This window comes from Leptonotus elevatus, chromosome 10 (assembly GCF_054856555.1).
Source record: "Leptonotus elevatus isolate MCC_2025b chromosome 10, RoL_Lele_1.0, whole genome shotgun sequence".
NCBI lineage: Eukaryota > Metazoa > Chordata > Actinopteri > Syngnathiformes > Syngnathidae > Leptonotus > Leptonotus elevatus.
The window spans coordinates 21,262,358-21,282,147 of record NC_141248.1 but is presented as its reverse complement, the minus strand read 5'-3'; the positions used below and the strand labels follow the sequence as shown (position 1 = coordinate 21,282,147).

General features: G+C 39.8%; 2 protein-coding genes across 7 annotated transcripts in view; both read left to right on the top strand.

Moving 5' to 3' along the window:
• nav1b (neuron navigator 1b) overlaps window positions 1-4,518 on the top strand; it is a 66,911-nt gene extending 62,393 nt beyond the window's left edge. For all 5 annotated transcript variants that reach the window (XM_086086658.1, XM_086086657.1, XM_086086656.1 and 2 more), the window contains 2 exons: window positions 293-481; window positions 566-4,518. In XM_086086658.1, the coding sequence (XP_085942784.1) occupies window positions 293-481; window positions 566-649 (273 nt within the window). In that variant the 3' untranslated portion in view covers window positions 650-4,518. The remainder of the gene's footprint in view (window positions 1-292; window positions 482-565) is intronic.
• Window positions 4,519-5,568: 1,050 nt separating this feature from the next.
• mybphb (myosin binding protein Hb) lies at window positions 5,569-17,188 on the top strand. Of its 2 annotated transcripts, none has more exons than XM_086086669.1 (13): window positions 5,569-5,919; window positions 7,608-7,676; window positions 7,748-7,882; window positions 8,664-8,831; window positions 11,038-11,126; window positions 11,194-11,389; window positions 12,574-12,713; window positions 12,800-12,959; window positions 13,342-13,478; window positions 14,521-14,707; window positions 14,781-14,834; window positions 16,810-16,842; window positions 16,936-17,188. In XM_086086669.1, exons 1-11 carry the CDS (start codon window positions 5,667-5,669, stop codon window positions 14,810-14,812), a joined length of 1,566 nt encoding a protein of 521 aa, XP_085942795.1. In that variant the 5' UTR covers window positions 5,569-5,666; the 3' UTR covers window positions 14,813-14,834; window positions 16,810-16,842; window positions 16,936-17,188. The 2 variants fall into 2 exon arrangements, with proteins under 2 accessions (XP_085942795.1, XP_085942796.1); XM_086086670.1 differs by having other exon boundaries at window positions 5,570-5,919; window positions 7,614-7,676.
• Window positions 17,189-19,790: the final 2,602 nt, after the last annotated feature.

The following is a 19,790-nucleotide window of genomic DNA, read 5'->3' as shown; positions in this document are numbered from 1 at the left end:
CATTACGAAAGTACTGCGTGGACATCTGGTTAGCACATCTGCTTTGCAGTTCTGAGGGCTGGTTCGAATCTCGGCTCTGGCATTCCTGTGTTGAGTTTGTCCTCCCCCACCTTTTGCCCAAAGTTAGCTGGGATAGGGCTTGGGCCAGATCCTTTAACCCGGGTCTTATTTCAGTCCGTAGTTCATGTGGTCCAAACTCAAATCTCAAAAGTTGAACTAACCCATAAGGTGGCGGCGGCTTCCTTTTTCACGATGTTCTAATTTCCCCTCCTGATATGCTGCCGCTTTCCAGTTGCACGGCCAGAAAGCGGTCTGGGAGGACCCCGTGGAGTGGGTGAGGGGCACGCTGCCTTGGCCCTCTGCCCAGCAGGACCAGGCCAAGCTGTTCCACCTTCCTCCCCCCAGCAGTAGCCCCGGGCAGGCCGGCGAGGGGAAGTCTCGCAAGGAGACCACGCCCAGCTCAGCGGAATCCGATCCGCTGGTAAGCCAGATCACCTCCTGACATCCGGCGAAAAATGAGTTTCATTTGAAATGGATGCCACTGTGTCGTCGTCTCTGCTTTTAGATGGCGATGCTTTTGAAACTTCAAGAGGCTGCCAATTACATCGAATCCCCGGACAAAGACGACCCCAGCCTGCCAAGACTGTGAACAAGCTCACCCCCCCCCCCCCCCCCAAAAAGTCATTGTTACTCGTCTGCTGTACTGACAGTGTACTGTGCATTCGGGAACCCTCAGAGGAAAAAAAATGGTTGTAGGATGATTTTGAAGCGTCATTCCTACAATGGAAAGCTAAAAGCGAAAATCTGAGTCAAAGTATTTTTAAGAAAAATATAGATGGATATTAAATATATATATATATACAGGAGGTCCTCGGTTTATGATGGAATTCCATTCCTACGATGTTGACATCACCCAAATTTGTTAGACATTTAAGAATTTGAGCGCCTTCGTTTGTATCAATGGTTATCCAGCGCAATTAAAAGTTAGCTAATTTTTGTGACTACGCTAGCTGATAGCTAGCTGCCTCCCATCGCGGCGGGGGAAAGCCACACGACATCGCGGTGGGATATAATTCAGTCATAATTAAGCAGATCTATTTTTTCGTGACATGTTGAGATGTGTAGGCTAGGGATAGACCGATCATCGGCCGGTGCCGATATCATGCAGACAAATATCGGTATCGGATTTTTTTTTTTTTTTATCTGACGGACGATTAAAATTTATATATAAATGCTTCCTGATAGTCCAATTTCCCTAAATATGCTGTAAGTGAGCATATTCTTATGTCACAGCGCCGTTTGCAGCCTGGAGATGTTGGGAGTTGGGACCGTCGTAAAGTAAGGACCACCTGTATATATTTACGTGATTCCCTTGACCCACCTCTTTGCCCTCAGTCCTCTTCTTAGATCGGTGCTAATAGTTGAAAAACACTTCAGGTGATGTCCAAACCAGCACCGCCTCCGCAGCGCAGCGCGGGGACATGTCGTGCTTATCCACTGAAGCTGTTTTGAAATGCGATGCAGAGGTAAAAAAAAAAAAAAAAAAAAGAGTATGACAGCACAATGGACGTTGCTGAAGTTCATATCTGCTGCGTACGTCTCGTTAAGCCAAATGTTGTGCATTATGCAATCCCCTGACTTTCCAACCTGAGCAGGTGAAAAACTAAACAAAACAAAACAGATGCCTTAAAGAAGAAAAAACTTCACTGGTGCTTACGTCAGTTTAGCTCCTTCCATTAGCAGGTTTTCAACGCCTTTCATTTTCTGCCGCTGGTCCTCAGTTTGAACTTGTGCATCCATATTCACAAGCTGGAAAATGTTGCTGTCATACTCTTTTTTTTTATTTTTATTTTTTTTCCTCTCTCTCTCTCTCTCCGCAACTCTTCTGGCACTTCTTTTCGCTGCTTAACCTTGAAACACACAGTATCGCCACTGCTGCCATGTGCAATAAACCAGGTATTACGTTCACAGTTACTCCACCAGCAGGAGGAGAATGAAGATACAGGTTGACTCCACTTCCTTTAAAACCCAACACAAGGAATATTCGCGCCACACAGAATACATGTGCATCTTAAATTATCGTGGAAAATCGTCACTTATTTAAGTAGTTCCGTTCAAAAAGTACAACTTTAAGTTTCAGTGAGCAAAGTGTGAAATGTTTCAACATTAAGTAAATCCTCATCAGCAGTCGTTGCCGCTGTACTGCGGCATTTTGATAATTAGCTTACCGTGAGTTAATGAAAACACATTCGGATCAAGTACCACATCAAATTAGCACTGGTCTCTAATTAGCACCAACATAAATTTAAATGACATTAAAATACACTATAGTGACTTAAGCCTAGTCTAAAAAGTGTATTTAGGTTGAACATTGACACTGCACTTAAATATTGAGAAAAAAAAAAAAAAAAGTTATTGAATAGTGATTCACTTAAAATATATTGCACATAAGTTAAATTGTTAAATCAAACAGTTTTAAAATGTTACATCAGTGTTGTCAAACTCATTTAAATTAAGGGGCCACTTTCACCCAAAAGTGGGCTGGACAGGTCAAAAATATTCCCGTTTAAAAAAAAATATTATTATTATTTTGTTTTTAATATTTTGAAATTGAAGAATTCCAAGTACATTCTGAAAAAAATTCAATTTATTATTGTGGAGTACTATGAAATTTATTTTCTTATTTAAAAAAATATATCTTTGTATCAAATCCTGACTAACAGCCAAATTTCAGAATATCATAAGTGCTTGTCGGTGCACCCTCCAGTGGACAAAATTAACAATAACTATTGTAGTGAAAAACTGCAGTTTGCATTCCGTCATCACGGGCCAAATTGGACCCCCTGGCGGGCCAGTCATGGCCCGCGGGCCTTAAGTTTGACACCCACGGGTTACATTCATTTGTAAATTTATAAACTTAAATTTACTGTTTAGAAAAGAGACTCGATGTAGGTGTATGATTATTATTTTTCATGTTTCTGTGTGACCCTAATACTCCTTGATAAGTGTTGATCACTTGCGTATGTGAAACCCAAAAACATTGTTCCATATCATGTCTGTCGGTACGTATGATTGTAGAGACAAAAGTCAAAAAGTATTAAACATGTAGCAATGTTAATTAGCTAAGAATACGATAAACGGCCGAGGAGAATGACTTGAAAGCTCACTTCACGGGCTTCATCGTCCAATCACGTCACACGCTTCACCAGGAGCATCATTAAAAAAAATAATAATAATACATAGTGACATTTAGGTACGTTCGGTGCTTTTAACGTTGTACGCTGTGAAAAAAAACACACAAAAACGATTCAGGTTAGGTTGGCCAGATTGTTAAATAGATTCTTAGCGTAACCTTTTTAGAGACGAGTGGCGTCACGTGAGACCATTTGTAAGAACGTGCTTGTTACAGTATTGGCCTTAGGGTCGCGTCAGAATGATTCAACACTCTTTGAGGTGCTTCATGTATTACATTTTTCGTGTGCGTAAAATATAGATTGTCCCTACCTGAAGCGTTGTACGCGCACGTTTGCTGACGCTGTTCAGAAATTGCTGAAATTTGGCCTGATTTTCGGTGTGTGTAACTCGCTTTGAGTACGCCATTTTGAATGGCATTCCAATGTACTTAAATCCCGTCAATGAATGTCCCGCCCACTAATGCGATATGTCAAGTTAAAAATGGTCGCTTGGTTGTGAATCGCCGACTAATTCTTTGTAAATATGTTGGCCTTGGTGCCCAAAAAAACAACAACATAAAAAAATTGCAAAACTGCAATCAAATCCATTTCATCTCATGGACTGGTTGTTGTGCTTACGTATGTGTCGTAGCCGTGACTGGTTTTGTATGGGGACTATACAGCAACTTCTGCTTTGTTTTTTTTTTGCCAAATTCGGGAGTGAAGGGATAAAACCCGGTGAGCCTTAAAACGGTGGTTTCGGCAGAGGGTGTTGAGTTGGAAACAGGGTAAATCGACCGAGTCGGAAATAATAGGCAAGATCGCCATTTCAAATTGAACCTTTAATTCCAAAACATTTGGGAAAAAGCGCTTCCAATGGGGCGGGTGGAGCCCAAACAACTTCAATGGAGGCCATTACAGGTTGCTGGATAGTCATATTTTTTCAGAAAGTCGTCATGGATTGAACAGTAAATATCGGAGGGGGGAAAAAGATGTTATGAGAGTTCTTGAAAATGTTTTTCTGTGTTGTAAACTCGCTGTGTGAACAAATAGGAATATCATTTTGTTTTCTTTTTACTACTCCGATATTTGATATTTCCTCTTCTTTTCTAAGAATCCTTTCTAAAGGTTAAGTTCTCTATTTTGTACGAAATGTCGTTGTAAAGATTGTAAATACGGCAGCGTTCTGGATGCACGGCAAAGAAAAACTTCCGAATCGGGTTCCGATGAAAATGGCGGATAGGTTTAACAAAAAGCGCTAGGCGGGCTCCATACCGTACATCCACCACACGTACATCCAACCACTGTTTGTTCAAATCAATAAAGTACATGTTATATTTCATCACCTTGACTTCTTGTCAATTCATTGGACCAAAAAAACAGAACAAAGAAAATGGCGCGTAATGCTAGCTATTAATCTTACCTAGTGAATCAAGCTAACGCCTAACATTTTGTAACTAATAACATTTAAAATATTATTGAATTTTTTTCTCCCAAAAAGAGTACTTTAAAAAAAATTATGCAAAAACTGGTTACTCTATTGTAAATGATAGATTCATTCATTAATTTAATTGTTTTTATTATTAATTAAATAATTGGTTATTTTATCATAAATGACATTTTAAAATGTATTTGTAAAAAAACAACATATTTTTATTAAAAAAATCTATTTGTTGTAATTCACAAAAAATAGTAGCCATTTTATAGCAACATTTAAGATTATTAACATGTTTTATTTGTATTAAATCATTGGTTAATAAATATATTGTGAAGAATACAATACATTAGTCAACAAATTTACATGTACAGTACATTTTCATTTTTCAATAATTGTAATAAATTTTAGTTTATTGTAATTCATCAAATTAAAAACGAGTTAACTTCTAAGAATAAATCAAATTCATTTTGCGGAAAATTGTTGATTTATTGTGACTGCAATAATAAAAAAAACTATTGTAATACAATTTTACATGTACATATAAATATGTATATTATTATTAACTGTATATTATATACTTTTTGTAAATTAAACAACACTACGAGTTAAATAAACTTTTGCTCTGAATTTTACCTGCTTAAATTTTGTTTTGCTAAATAATTGTAATGTGAATATAAAATATTAAAAATAGTCAACTCTTTCTAATTAGTAACAAACGATTTTTTGTAATGTACTTTACAAACAAAAACAAATGGTTAATTAACCAAAAAACATGAAAAATATTGATAATAGTATTATAGTACATAATTGAATATATAATTGAACTGACTTGACTTGAAATTGCCTACATTTGTATCTTTAAACTTTCTTCCTTTGTGACTCCAAATTGTGCTGAGTTATCAATTCCGCCCCTTCCAAAGGGGGCGGGGCCTGTCTTTCGGCGGGGCCCTTATAATGCTCATCTCCTGTGCAAACGTCGGCATTGGATACAGGCAAAGGACTTTTGTGTGTGTGTGTCGGTGTGGGTGTGCGCCACTTGGGAATTAGCTGCCAACATGCCGTCCAAGCCTGCCCCCATCAAGAAGAAACCCGGCAAAAAGGTGGAGAAGGCGCCGGAGCCGGCCCCGGAACCCTCCCCGGTCGTGGAAGTCCCCCCGGTGGCGGAAGCCCCCCCAGCTGAGTCTGCCCCACCAGCGGAGGCGCTGCCCGCTGAGGCGGGTGCACCTGCCGAGGCTGCTGCGCCTGCCGTGGAGGGCGAGGCCCCCGCTGCCCCTCCCGCTGAAGGGGGCGAAGTCGCACCAGCAGACGGTAAAAGTTTGTCTCCCACTGATATAAATGTATTCAAATTATTTTACGGCATTTACGTGTGAAGATGCTGATTGTTCTTGCATTTTTGGAGACTTATTACAACTCACTATTCATATTTAACGTTAACGAACTTATTGAGCGTGTGAAAAAAAAAGAGGGCATAATTAAAAAAAAAAATGTTTACGCTTTGTTGGCGGAAACTGCTCTGGAGAACATAAGTGAGGTTTTAAGAAATCTTAAAATAATCTTTAGCCTACATGGAGGCCAGAATTGGAGTTATGTGCTCCCTCCTACGAGCTCCAGTTAGTAGGCGAGCAGCAGCATTTCGGACCAACTGGAAACACTTAAGGAAGGCCAAAATGCCAAAATGTAACAAAGGGAAATTTTGAATCGTGAGATGGCTACATTGTAACATGGAAGTCACAAATCTGTGGTTGCACTTTTACTTCAAATAAAATAGTGTAAATAAAGGCTTTCAAGACTACATTCTCCATTCAAGTGATCTGTTCATGAACAAAATCCTCCGTTGATATTACATCTTCATTATCCCGTCACTGATCCTCACTTTTATTTATTTTTATTCTAGAATGACAACCATGCCATTTGAACATTATTAAAAGGAAACTCCCCCAACCACCCCCCCCCCCCCCCCCGCTGTCACCGCCTCGCCAGATGCTGCGTCTTCTGTTACAAACACCTGCCTGCCTATAACGCCCTTGTTCAAAATAAATAAATAAATAAATAAATAAAAAATTATGTTGCTCTTCCTCTCCATACAAATTACTCGTCATACTCCAAAGACTTGTCATTTGAACATTATGAAAAGCAAACAGCTTCTGTTACACACACCTGCCCGCCTCTCATTCTTTCACATACTCGCGGTTATTAATAGCTATAACGCTGCAAACGCGAAACACTCACTGAAATGAGATATTTCAAATCAATATAAAAAAATTGGCTGAATCTTTTTCAAGATATTACTTAACAGGCAGTTTTTGTTTTTTTTCCCTCCTAAATGACATCCTAACTTATTGAGAGTTTCGCAATATATGTAATTCGGAAGTACCTAAATGAGCTGTACATGAGCTACTTTGCTTAAAAGTGGAAGTCAGCCCAACAATTAGTCGACACACTGTATCCTGATTAATATTGCGGTGGTAGAAAATTAATTAAGCAGCAAAATCCACCTGCTTTTATCCATCTCAGTGGGCAGCCATTTTGTCACTTGCTGTCGCCTGAAAATGACATCACAGGTGTTCAGGGCTACGGTGTCCACCAATCACGGCTCAATCTGTTTTGTGACGTTGGTCATGTGACATTTTTGCAAGCTGACCCCAAGATTGGTCATTACCCGAGCCCTGAGCACCTGTGATGTCATGTTCAGTTGACATCAAGTGGCAAAATGGCCGCCTCCTGAGATCGGATAAAAACTGGTGCATTTTGCTTGCTTTATTCCAATTCCCCAAATGCAATATTAGTCAGAATATTGTGTGCTGCTTAGAACATATTATTGTAAAGAAAATGTTGGGGTTGCCAACGCAAATTTTCTATTAGCAGATAATTATGCTTAAGCCCAGTATTTGCAGCATACATGTCCGCCTTTCTTTGGGTTAAAAAAAAACACTCATTGTGAGACGAGAATTTTATTAAATTTTTTTAAATGTTTTTGCTCCGGCCCGTATGTTCAACTGAAGCTGGCGAGGCACCCGAGCCCGAAGAGCCTAAAGCACCCACTCCGCCGCCACCTCCGCCCAAAGGTAAGCCTCCCGTCACATATCCTGCTCCCAACATGCCCCGAAATCGGATTTTTTCGAACCGTCGTCCGCAGAGCCCACCAGCGCCCCTGTGGATCTGTTCGTGGAGGACAAGAACGACACTTCGGTGACCATCATCTGGAGCCAGCCGGAGGTTGTCGGACCGTCTGGCCTGGACGGGTACGCCATCGAGGTGTGCAAGGACGGAAGTGAGTCCCAGGGCTGCACCAGGTGCGGCCGTCGCTAAATTGGCATGCCGGAGGTCAGACAGTGATATATATACATCGCCCGCTATATGCTCAGCGGACCCTTTTTTTGTTGTTGTTGTTGTATTATTGCTCGGCTCGCAAGTTTGAGGACAACTGAAATGCACAGAAAATCACAGAATCAATTTAGGATCCACTTGAAATAATCACAAGAAAAGAAGGGGTAATGTTGTAAGAACATTGCTGAAGTGGAACGAGACAAAGTTGTAAAGTACTTGGGGAGGTTGTAAAAAAGAAAGATTTTTCAAAATACCACATCTCATAATGTAATGTAAATGTCATAAACATGTCATGACAAAAACACCGCTACATAGATGCTAATAATTAGCCCGTGTGCCTATGGAGTTTACCATTGTACATTATGTCAGCATTAAAGTAGCGGTGGTTTGTGGCTGTTTTAAATCACAACAAGACAGTTTTTTTCTCACCCTTTGTCTTCAAGTTCCACCAAACTGTTAATTTCAATCATTTTTTTCTGCAGGTTTGTTAGTTGTTTTTTGTTGTATCCTTTTTTTTTTTTAAAGCTTTGATTTAATTGTTTTTTAACATTTGGAGTATTTGTCAAGCTTAAGAGAAAAAAATGCCAAATACCAAAACCTGATCTAGCCCGCCCCTGCGCTGACTTGCACTGGGCATGAAAATAGAGCCTAAAGACTCCAATGCCATTCTTAATTCTCCTCTGAAACTCAACATAATCCCGAACCTCAAAACCTTGTCCTTTCAGCTGAGGACTGGAAGGCGCTAAGCGAGGACCTGCAGAAGTCCTGCCGCTGCGTCATCAAAAACCAGACGACCGGAGACCGTCTGAAGATCCGCGTGGTGGCCGTGAACGCTGGAGGACGAAGTCCACCGGTCGCCCTCCCCGAGGCTGTTGTGGTGAAGGAGGTTGCCGGTAAGACGGGACGTGCCCACGTGACAAACGCTATGCCTTAAGGAGTAGTCAAATCAATTCAAATCCCTTCTTCAAGTAAACACATAACGGACACTGTAATAAAATAAATAAATAAATAAATGCCTGCTACTCACTGTAGGAGGAAATACAAATATGTTCATCCCGGTGAAGGGGGTTTCTGGTAATGCCATAAATACTGTGAACTACAAAAAAAAAATGATGCCTTACTTCAAATAAATGGCTGCGACTGCTCAGTAAATAAAATTGCACTTCAGCATTCAAATACTGTATGGCCGTCCCGATGAATAAAGTTGATAGCGAGACGTGATGTCAAAATCGTTAAGACCATAAAGTGAGAAAAACGGGACGTCTTACTTCCAATAAACATTTGTGACTCTCAGCAAGTGAGTAAATAAAAAGACACTATTTGAGAAAATGGAAGTTGTTATAATGGAGGATGTGCTGATACCATAAAGACCATCAATTAAGAAAATGGAAAAATTGACTTTCTGCTTCAAATAAATACCAGCAAGTCTGTGCAGTTAAGTAAATTAAACGGGCAGTGTTTGGCGAAAAGAAGAACTAATATAAAATGTATGTCTTAAGACAAGGACGGGCCAACAGCGTGATACCGTAACGAAAACATACAATTAGAAAAATGGTTACCTTACTTCCAATAAGTATTGCATTGCGACAACCGTGTCTGGAAGCTAGCCTTAGCATACACGGGTTACAATGTGTGTCAAGTTGTAAGAGCGATTTACTGCGGATTACGGAAACATTATTCCGGGAATTGACGTTTATTAGCAACGTCACTCATTCTCACCCGCCCTTTGCTCTCTCTCATTCCCACACTTGCCAACAAAGTGATGTGTTCAAGAACTCCAAAATAAAAGCACTCAAATAATAACATGGCATGTTTGCCACAACCTGTGATCCGATCGGTTGACTAGCTAATTAGTTGACTGATCGACTAGCAAAGTAATTGTTTGTGGTTGCTCTGCCCGTTTTGGCAGGAGCGCCAGCAATAGAAAACATTTTATGAATGGTTTCCTTCAAAACGGGTCGCGGAAAAATAGCCGAGATGTCGGCGGTTATTAGCGCGCTGGGCCCGGCTTCGGGCTCGGGGGAGATGGATGGCGTCAAGTGAGCTGTGAGGGCCAGCAGGTGGTGAGCCGTGGTAGGGTGGAGGTTGAATTCCTGTCTGTGCCGGTGGGGTGGGGGGGGGGGGGGGGTTGACTGGTCTCAGGTGACACTCAAATCTCATGACAGCCTCAACCATGCTTTTTATTTTGGAAGGTGTCAAAGGCGTTACACGGCGATTTTTGCATCACAGCTAATCCGCTTTAAGTAACGCGATAATGCGACTCGACATGACGGGCATTTCCGCTTCTTTGCGCATTTGTGATGCTCATCCAAATCCGCAAGTGAGCGTCTCGCTTTGCTTTCTGGTGACTTTTTTTGTAGCTTCCAATAGACCGACGCCCCCAACCCCACCCCCTTGCGCTATTTACAGTCCCGACAAATGCTGCGACACAGCAGGTGGTTCCTCCCGTGAAATCCTAGCATGTTGTTCTTACTGTAAAGTAGGCCATAAATGTTGTCTGTCGGCATAATACCGATAAATAACACCTAATAGTGAACGATGTTGATGTGCCAACTCATCCATGACTTTAATCTTGAAGGATTAAGTGAACTATAATTCACCAACTAGGTTGCAAATTTAACATTCCGACAGAAATGATCATAATACTGTACTACGAAAATGCTATATTATGAGATGAGGGTTATAGTTTTATAGTGTTAAGAATAAACTCTTTTTTTCAGGAGTTTACTTTCTTTTGGCATTTTGCTTGTTGGACGGAATGCGGCCAATTTGAAGCGGCTCCCCCGCATTCCAATTCAAATCAGGACAGTGCTTGACGATACATGAACAGAAATTGAACGTGCAGGTAAACTCCAAGATATATAAATTGGAATTAAGCCTTGATCGAACCCATCTGAATTATAACGTAAAAATGAGTTTGCCTCATCTTGTTCTTAGTGGCTCAATTATGACAGGTGTGTGATATTTATGTCAAAGAGTTTGAAGAAGCACTTTTTTTTTTTGCTCACGTCCAAAGCACTACCATGTGACCCGCATTTGTCTTCAACCGAATTCAAAACAAACACAAGTCATATTGCCCTTGTTTTCTTCTCTCTGTAGATCGCCCAAAGGTGCGCCTGCCTCGCTTCCTCAGGCAGCGATACGTGGTTAACGTCGGAGACAAGATCAACCTGACCATCCCCTTCTCAGTAAGCCCTTTGAAGACCAGGAAAACAGCCTTAGGCGTCACGTGTAAAGTGCGACGGTGTCCTCTAGGGCAAACCCAAGCCTGTGGTGAGCTGGACCAAAAACGGACAGCCGCCGGAGAAAGGGAAGGTGAACATTCGCAGCACCGACAGGGACAGCATCCTCTTCATCCGAGCAGCCGAGAGGGACGACTCCGGCGTCTACGAGATGTGCGTCAAAGTGGACGACTTTGAGGACAAAGCCACGGTCACCCTGCAGATTGTCGGTAGGCGAACGTGATTTGGCCTCGTCTCAAAATAATAGATGCCACCTTAAAAAATAAATGCGCGATACTTTCTGTAAGTGAGTAAATAAACCCGCTCTGGACACTATAAGATATTTGTTACAAATGTGGAGGCCTCTTCTCAAATAGATGCTTTACCTCAAGTAGCACAAGTTGTCTGGATTTCAGTAAATAACTGCTCCTCATCATTATTTGAGGAAAAAACAAATATGGAAAAATAAAGCCTCTTCTCAAATGCACACCTCCCTCAAATAACCACCTAATTTGGGAGGGGGGTAAATCTTTTTTCTTAATGTATGTTTTACACCTCCTTCAAATAAACACCTGTTTTTGTAGTTACATAAATAAACACTACCTGATGACAAATGGTCTTTATATTTATATATATATATATATATATATATATATATATATATATATATATATATATATATATATATATATATATATAACAAAGGCAATCTTTCAAATAGACACCACCTTCAAATGAACACTTAAAGTAAAGTACATGGATAGTTTAGAAAAAAAAGTGCTAAAAAGAAAATAAATGCCTTCATCATAAACATCTGATAGTCTTTGTAGTTGCGTAAATAAGAATAAACACCCAATGACCACTCCTTGAGGGAATACTATATGTTTTGTTTTTATTAAACAAAGACCTCCTCTCAAATAAACACCTAGTAGTTGTCTGTATTTAATAAAAGCTACTAGCCATTATTTGAGGAAACGGCGTTTATTTGTGTTTATTTATTTACAAGTAAATACCTCATCTTAAATTGATACCACCTTCAATAAATGCCTGGCACTCTTAGTAGTTGAGGCAATCAACACGCTCTGGACGCTATCTGAGAGGGAATTTTTTTTATTTTTACTAGAAATACAGGCCTTCTCTCAAATAAAAACCTCAAATAAGTGTTCGATCCTCTCTGTAAATGAGTAAAAGAAAAAGAAAAAAACACTCCCTGGCCACTACTTGAGGAAAAACAGTTTGCCCTTTTAAATTATTTCTCTCTGTTCTTTTAAATAAATAGAATCCCCCTTCAAATAAATGCCTCATAATCTCTGTAATTAAGTAAATAAAGACCATCTGGGGAAAGAACGAAAAATGTCATTTTCTTACAAATAAAGATCGCCTCTCAAATAAACGGAATTCTGGAATGTGACAGAACTTCCTGGGCCTCCGGCTAGCGTAAAGATCGTGGACACGTGGGGCTTCAACGCAGCTCTGGAGTGGACGCCGCCCAAAGACAACGGCAACACCGACATCACAGGTTACACAGTCCAGAAGGCTGACAAAAAGACCGGAGTAAGAATCGCACTAAATCCCCAGTGGGTTCTTCAGAGTCGATCCCGGAGCCCGGATCCTGACGTGAGTTGCGGGTGTATTGACAGGACTGGTTCACCGTGATGGAGCACTACCACCGACTCAACGCCACCATCTCAGACCTCATCATGGGCAACACCTACAAGTTCCAGGTGTTCTCCGAGAACAAGTGTGGAATCAGCGAGGAGGCGGCCTTCACCAAGGATGAGGCCAAGATCCTTAAAACGGGTAAAACTGTCTTTTTTTTCTTTTCTTTTTTTTTTTACAAACTACAGTGGTGCCTCGACTTAAATGTGCCTCGTTTCGAAAGTTACGAGCAGTGGCTTGGTTCATTTCGAGTGAAATCGGGTGGGGGGGAGGAGCAATTAAAGTCATGTAATGCCCTCACAGGTGGGCAAGGAGAGCCACAGTCATCAATGCACTTTCAGCCATTTATTGAACGGCGCAAGTAGTCAAAGACAGAAATACCAAATGAGATCACTCACAAGACGTTAAGCCGACTCACTAACAAGGCCACGCCCCTTAAAGGCACATATCAATCCTAAAATACCATAGTCATTTCAGTTTGAAGCATTTGAGCCACCAAGTGAGTGTTATTCTTTCCCTGCAGGAATCGAGTTCAAGGCCACCGAGTTCCAGGAGCACGACTTCACAGAAGCACCCAAGTTCACCACCTCTCTGGCCAACCGAGCCACCACAGTGGGCTACAGCACCAAGCTGCTGTGCTCTGTTAGGGGATACCCCAAGGTACACTTCTCCGCCCCCATTCAAAGCCTTTCACCTACTGTCATTAGCTTCGCTCGGTGAGTTAGGCTCTGAGTGGCATCGGCATACTTTGCATTAGGGATGAAAGCGGGGTGAAAGAGGGTGTGTGTGTGGGGTGGGGTGGGGGGGGGGGCAGGGATGTGTGTGTGTGCGTGTGTTGGGGTGGCGGTGACAAGAGGGTGGACGTGTGGAATTCCTAGGGGGCCGTCGCCATGTCAAAACTTCAGAACGGAAATAGTAACCGCAATCCAAATCCACATCAAACATTCTTAATACTCCTGCATTCCAAGTTCCAGTGTTTTAATAATTTTTATTTTCTTATTTTTAAATATCAGCATCCGCTCAAAAAGATGCCTTTCTTCAAATAATGTTGAGCTGGCATCCATTATTGTTACACAGATAAAGGTCTCGTCCCAAATAGGTGCTTCACCTCAAATGAAACTAGTTTTCTGATTATTATTTTTTCTGATGAAGGCCTCCTGTCAAATATATTCACACCGTTCTTCAAATAATTGTAGTTGAGTAAATCTACACCCTCTTGTGACAGGAAAAATAGTATATGTAATCGTAATCAAATAAATCGAGAAATCGTTCAAATGAACGGCAAACCAGTCAACCAATGCTCTCTAGAAACTCTTGAAGAAAAACAATGTCTTTTTTTTGTAAAATATAAATAAATAAACAATTAAATAAATAAATAATAATAAAAATAAAGCGCTCCTCTCAGATACACACTAAACCTTAAAAAAGGACAGGTTGTCTGGATTTGAGTAAAGAAACACCCCTGATAACTATTTGAGGACCGCCCCCCAAAAAAATTAATAAATATATAAACCGTCTGGTACTGTGTGTAGTTGAGTAATGAAAAAAACTCCCAGGTCTTTACTTGAAGATAAAACATTTTATGTTATTTATTTTATTTTTAACAAATAAAGGCCTCAACTCAAATTGATGCCTTGGTTCAAATAAACAGCTGTCAGGACCACATCAAAACCTCATTTAAAACATTCTTCCTCCCCTGCAGCCCAAGATCGAGTGGCTGAAGAACCAAATGATAATCGGCGACGACCCCAAATTCCGTCAAATCTGCGTGCAGGGCATCTGTTCCCTCGAGATCCGCAAGCCGGTGACCTTCGACGGAGGTGTTTACACCTGTCGAGCCAAGAACCACCACGGCGAGGTCACCGTCAGCTGCAAGCTGGAAGTCCGACGTACGTGAATAAGAAGACATTTCTTTAGGCTAGGTTTCTTGTGAAAACTAAAAATGTGCCTTTGTTACAACAGATCCGGTTGTTGTAGAGGCGGAAAAGAAATAGGCTGTCATCTTCATTCTCGCAGGTAAGAAATGGTCACAATCAACCTGGGAAGACTGTAGCAAAAATACACTAATTCACCCATAGATGATGAATCCATGAATTTAATTTACACCATCAACCCATGCCAGAACTATATTTATGCAGCCCTATCAATAAAAGAAAACATTAGTATCATCTGAAATAGACACCTTACTTCAAATAAAAAAACACCTAGTCTGAAATTAAGTAAATCTAACACGAGTCTGCTAATTGAGGAAATAAAGTGTGTCTTTTTCTCCCCAAACAAAAATAAGACTTCCTCTCAAATAGAAGCTTTACTTCAAGTTAACGCCTGGTATTTTTAGAATTTGAATAAATAAACACCAGTGGCCACTAATTGAGGAAAAACTGCATGGCCATTTACACCTCAAATCGACACCTTACTTCAAAGATATACCTGGAAGGGTAAATATATCCCTTTTTAAAAATGTAAAAAATTAATAAAAAGGATATCAAAAAATAGATGCCTTACTTCAAATAAACAACTAGTAGTTGTACAGTATATTGGTCTTGTTTTTAAACCAATACTTTCAGTTAAATAGACACCTTACTTCAAATAAGGACCTCGTTGTCAATTATTTTTTTATGAAGACCTACTTAGAATTACTTCTATTAAACAAATAAACATATTTTCTCAAATAGAGGCCTTGATTCAAAGACACGTATGGAAGCAATCTGGAGTTGAGAAATCGTTTTGTGCTGTTTGTAGCTGAGCAAAACACCCTTTGGACACTTGATTAAAAAAAAAAAAAAAGAGACAAATAATGGCACCCTTTCACATCATAATGTCCTTCAAATTGTCTGGAGTTGTAGAAATGTAATGAAATGTTTGTTTAACTCATTCACTGCCATTGACGGCTATAGACGTCCAAAAAATAATTTTAACTATTTCTATTAGTTTAACGTAATTTTTTTTTTACTTTTGAGTATGAAAATCTAGAAAAAAAATTATTGTACATTTCGAACAGATATAAAATTTGTGATTAATCGTGAGTTAACTAGTAAAGTCATGCAATTAATTACAATTAAAAAATTTAATCACCTGATACCCCTAATTTTTAATAATTTTTTTTTTTTTTTTTTTTTTAAAGAAAAGAATAAAAGATTATTAAAAATTAGGGGCGTCAGGTGATTCACTTTTTTAATTGTAATTAATCACATGACTTCACTAGTTAACTCACGATTAATCAAAACAAATTTGAGGAATTATCTGTTTGAAATGTACAATAAAAACTTGTTAACAAAAGTCGAAAAAAGGTTAAACTAATAGAAATAGTTCAAAGGAATTTATGGCAGTGAATGAGTTAATAAATAAATAAAGGCCTCTCAAATAAAATAAAAGTCTGGTACTCTGCAGCTGAGTAAACTAACACTTTGGACACAATTTGAAGAAATACGAATGTTGTTTTATTTTATTTTTACTTTTACTTTTTGTTACAAATACAGTAAAGGCCTCCTGTCACATCGATGCCGCTTCAATAAACACTTGGTAGTTAATATTTGCCCATATGGTTCGGTGCGTCACATTTTCAGCCATCTAAAAACTTGACCTAAACCCTCCCGCTCTGTCTAAAAGAGTCGTGAGGCGGTCCAGGTGACCTCCGAGACACACTTTTCCTAACATGGAGCGGGCACTAAACTGGGACAAGGTGCGCAAACGGAAGAATCCATAATTATATCGGTAATGGCACGTCACTGAAAGAGACTCACTCATATTTCCATGACTCAGCAGACACATTGGCACCATCCATCATGGATATATATATATATATATATATATATATATATTTATTTTATTTTTTTTCTTTATTTCAAGATTGAGGCTTTTTTACTGTATTGTTTCGTCTTACGCACACACCAAATCAAAGTGTGCCTTTGGACTTGCTGCAAGGCTAAGCTAAGTTAACACCTGTTGTGCTTGTGGTTATGTGTCCGTGTGTGTTCAATTCCCAAATTAGGAGCAGAGGGGAGCAAGGCATTCGCAACATAAGGTGTGCGACACTTATAGCCTTGTCTAAAATTACACCTCCCCTTTCATAATCAACACATTTGGTTTATTAAAATACCTTTTCTACCCTCTACAGGAAGGTTCTGGATTCCGTCAAAGAGCGTGTACAGTACAACCTCCAAATCCAAAAGGCCCCCCCCCCCCCCTCCCCCAAATGGCAACGCACTCTCCATGTAACGTTTGTGTGAATGAGCCATTAAGTTAGCCTCCCTGCTGTTATTTTCTAAAGATGTGGTCAAAAGCTAAAATATGCTAAGAAAGCTAATCAATGTATATGCTAATATAACTCATCATGTCTCCAAATAAATATTGTCTGATCCTTTTTCTGAGCGTGCGGACACGTTTTCTACAATGCATTGCAGGACACACAATTCTTAACGGTGGTCAATTTGCCTCATTATAACACCCAAGTCCACTCAAGTTACATCATTTTGGTTGGAGTATGTTATGAACAAATGTGCATGCTGGGGCAACCACTGCTTAAAAGAGATGATCTGAGGTCGCCATGGCAACGAGAGAAACACTATTTTCCTTATTATAAGCCTCCTCCAAGTAAAAGTACTTGGTTGCTGTCTGGTTTTGAGTTAAAAAAAAAAAAAGAAGTCATTTAAGGTCAACCTGTGAAGAAATTTAACAGACACTATTATCCTCATTATACGCTCAAATTAAATGCCATATGATTTGGATTCAAGTATGTATTCCAGGGAGCCGTCATCATGTGTGTTAGCTTGAATATTTTATCGGTTACACGATCACCCGCCCCTAAATCCAAAACGCATGTCGACTAATTCAAGAGCATGCAGACGCAATAAATTCACTGAATTGCTGTTGGGGCACCGAGCAGCTCGGCAGCCGGCTTTCACGTGAAAATCGAGTCGCAGTGGCCGTGCCGCTATGCGGTCAGGGACTTACTGGCATAGTGATGATCAGGATCGGTATGCGGTTCAAACTGGCACGCAAGTCAAGCCTGTTCTTCCGTTTGGCAGTTGTGGTAAGTGGTTACATTTTTTATTTCAATAACTTTAAAGAGTAGGTGGTCAAATTAAAAAGGCAAATTGTGTTTATTTGTACTTTTGATGAGTAATTTGATTCAGGAATGACTGTTTTGTGGCGCCCTCTTGTGGCACAGATGGGAAATGGCAATGATCCATGAAGACCAATATATGCTCCCAAATTTGATTTGAGTTTATTTGAGACTAGTTATCAGTAACTCACTAGATGAATTCCCTTTTGATGAGAAAACATACAGCATCTTTTTTAAGTAATAAAGGTCTCAAAAAAAAAAAAACCTTACTTCAAATTAAATATTAGGAAGTTGTCTGGTTTTCAGTACCACTAAGCCTTTCCTTCAAATACAAGACTGGTTCCGATATGTGGTTTAATAAATAAACACTCTTTGCACACTATTTTGAGTATGGTGCTTTTTTGTCTTATTTCCACAAATAAAATCCTCATCTCAAACGAATTCCTTACTTCAAATAAAATTGCGTGATCGTGGCCTATAAATGAGTGCATAAACACTCTAGACATTATTTGAGCAAAAACAATATTTTTTAACTCATAAATGTGTCCTCTAAAATAAATGCCTTTTTTCCAATACAGGCCTGGCATTTGTATGCACAGTGTTCCCTCGTTTTCCGCTGGGGTTAGGTTCCAAGAAATACCCGCAATAAATGAAAAGCTATTATAAATGTTTTAAGGCTCTAAAACCCCTCGCCACACAGTATTTTCTCATCGAGGCATTTACATTTTCTCACATTTCTCTCTTGTTTAAACATTCTCAATATTCAAACCTTCATAAATTTTATAAAATAGGTACATCACTGTAAAAAAAAAAAGAGAATGCAAAATCTCACCAAAAAAAAATCCATGAAACGGCGAAAAGTGAACCGCGTTATAGCGAAGGAACACTGTAGTTGATTAAATCAATCACCTCTAAACACCACTTGAGAAGAAATCTTGTGCCTAAGGCTACCTCTCAAGTTAGTTAAGAGGATTTAAGAGTGTTCAGAGGAAAGACTTATATAAATAAAAGTCATTTTCAAATAAACTCCTTACTTTAAAAAAAAAAATGCATGTTAGAATAAATAAATGACTTCTGGGCAGTATTTTATTTTCCACATATAAAGGTCTCCCGTTCAAATTGATGCCTTCATTGTAAACCGTGAACAATTATTTCTCCCTTTTCCCCCCATTCATCTGATTTCAGACATGTTCCTGTTTCGTTCTCCCTCGTGCTGTTCTGAATTAGACGGAATTCTCTCACTATGTTGACCCCATTGCAGAATATCCAGGGAGCGAGCACAAGTAGGCCTGGAACCCGCTAAGGCACCAGCATTATTCTTTGTAGTCTTGTGTCTTTTTTTGTCATTGACTACAAACATGGATGCATGAGCTAATAATGAAAGCAGAACATCTTTGGCCAATGGATCGCATCTGTTAAGGTTTTTTTTTAAGACAGGCTGATGGAGCGGGGGCTGCTTTCGGGGGGGGGCGTGACCACAAGCAATGATGCGATGGACAATGTCTGAGAGGGTCTTGGCGAGCTTCCCGCAGGGGCTTTAATACGCGTAATGGTGCAACTGGCACTCGCAGGGAGCAATGCGTCATTGAGTCTCATTGATTGATGTTCAGCTCAGCTGAATGGACTTCCACTGGACCGAGACTTGGAAAACTCTAAATAGGAATAGGAAAAGACAATTTCATCCCTTTGATTTCCCAATATTGCAGTTATGAATTGACCTATTGGCATGTTTTTGTGACCTTTCTGTAATGTTCTAAGATGCCATAAGATGGTGCCAAAGCCCTGTCTAAATAGAAAAGTAGTACTGTACATTAATTTGTCCAAGGAAGTCGGCGGATAGACAAGATTTGTTCTGTTTGTTGGGGAGAACAAAAGCGTGGTATAGACATTGATTCCAATCAGATTCC

Bases quoted from the DNA above. Each gene is read 5' to 3' on its own strand.
- mybphb (XM_086086669.1), top strand. From the start codon at position 5,667: ATGCCGTCCAAGCCTGCCCCCATCAAGAAGAAACCCGGCAAAAAGGTG. The intron at 11,390-12,573 runs GTAGGCGAACGT...GGAATGTGACAG, and splicing joins GGTCACCCTGCAGATTGTCG to AACTTCCTGGGCCTCCGGCT. The intron at 14,708-14,780 runs GTACGTGAATAA...TTGTTACAACAG, and splicing joins CTGCAAGCTGGAAGTCCGAC to ATCCGGTTGTTGTAGAGGCG.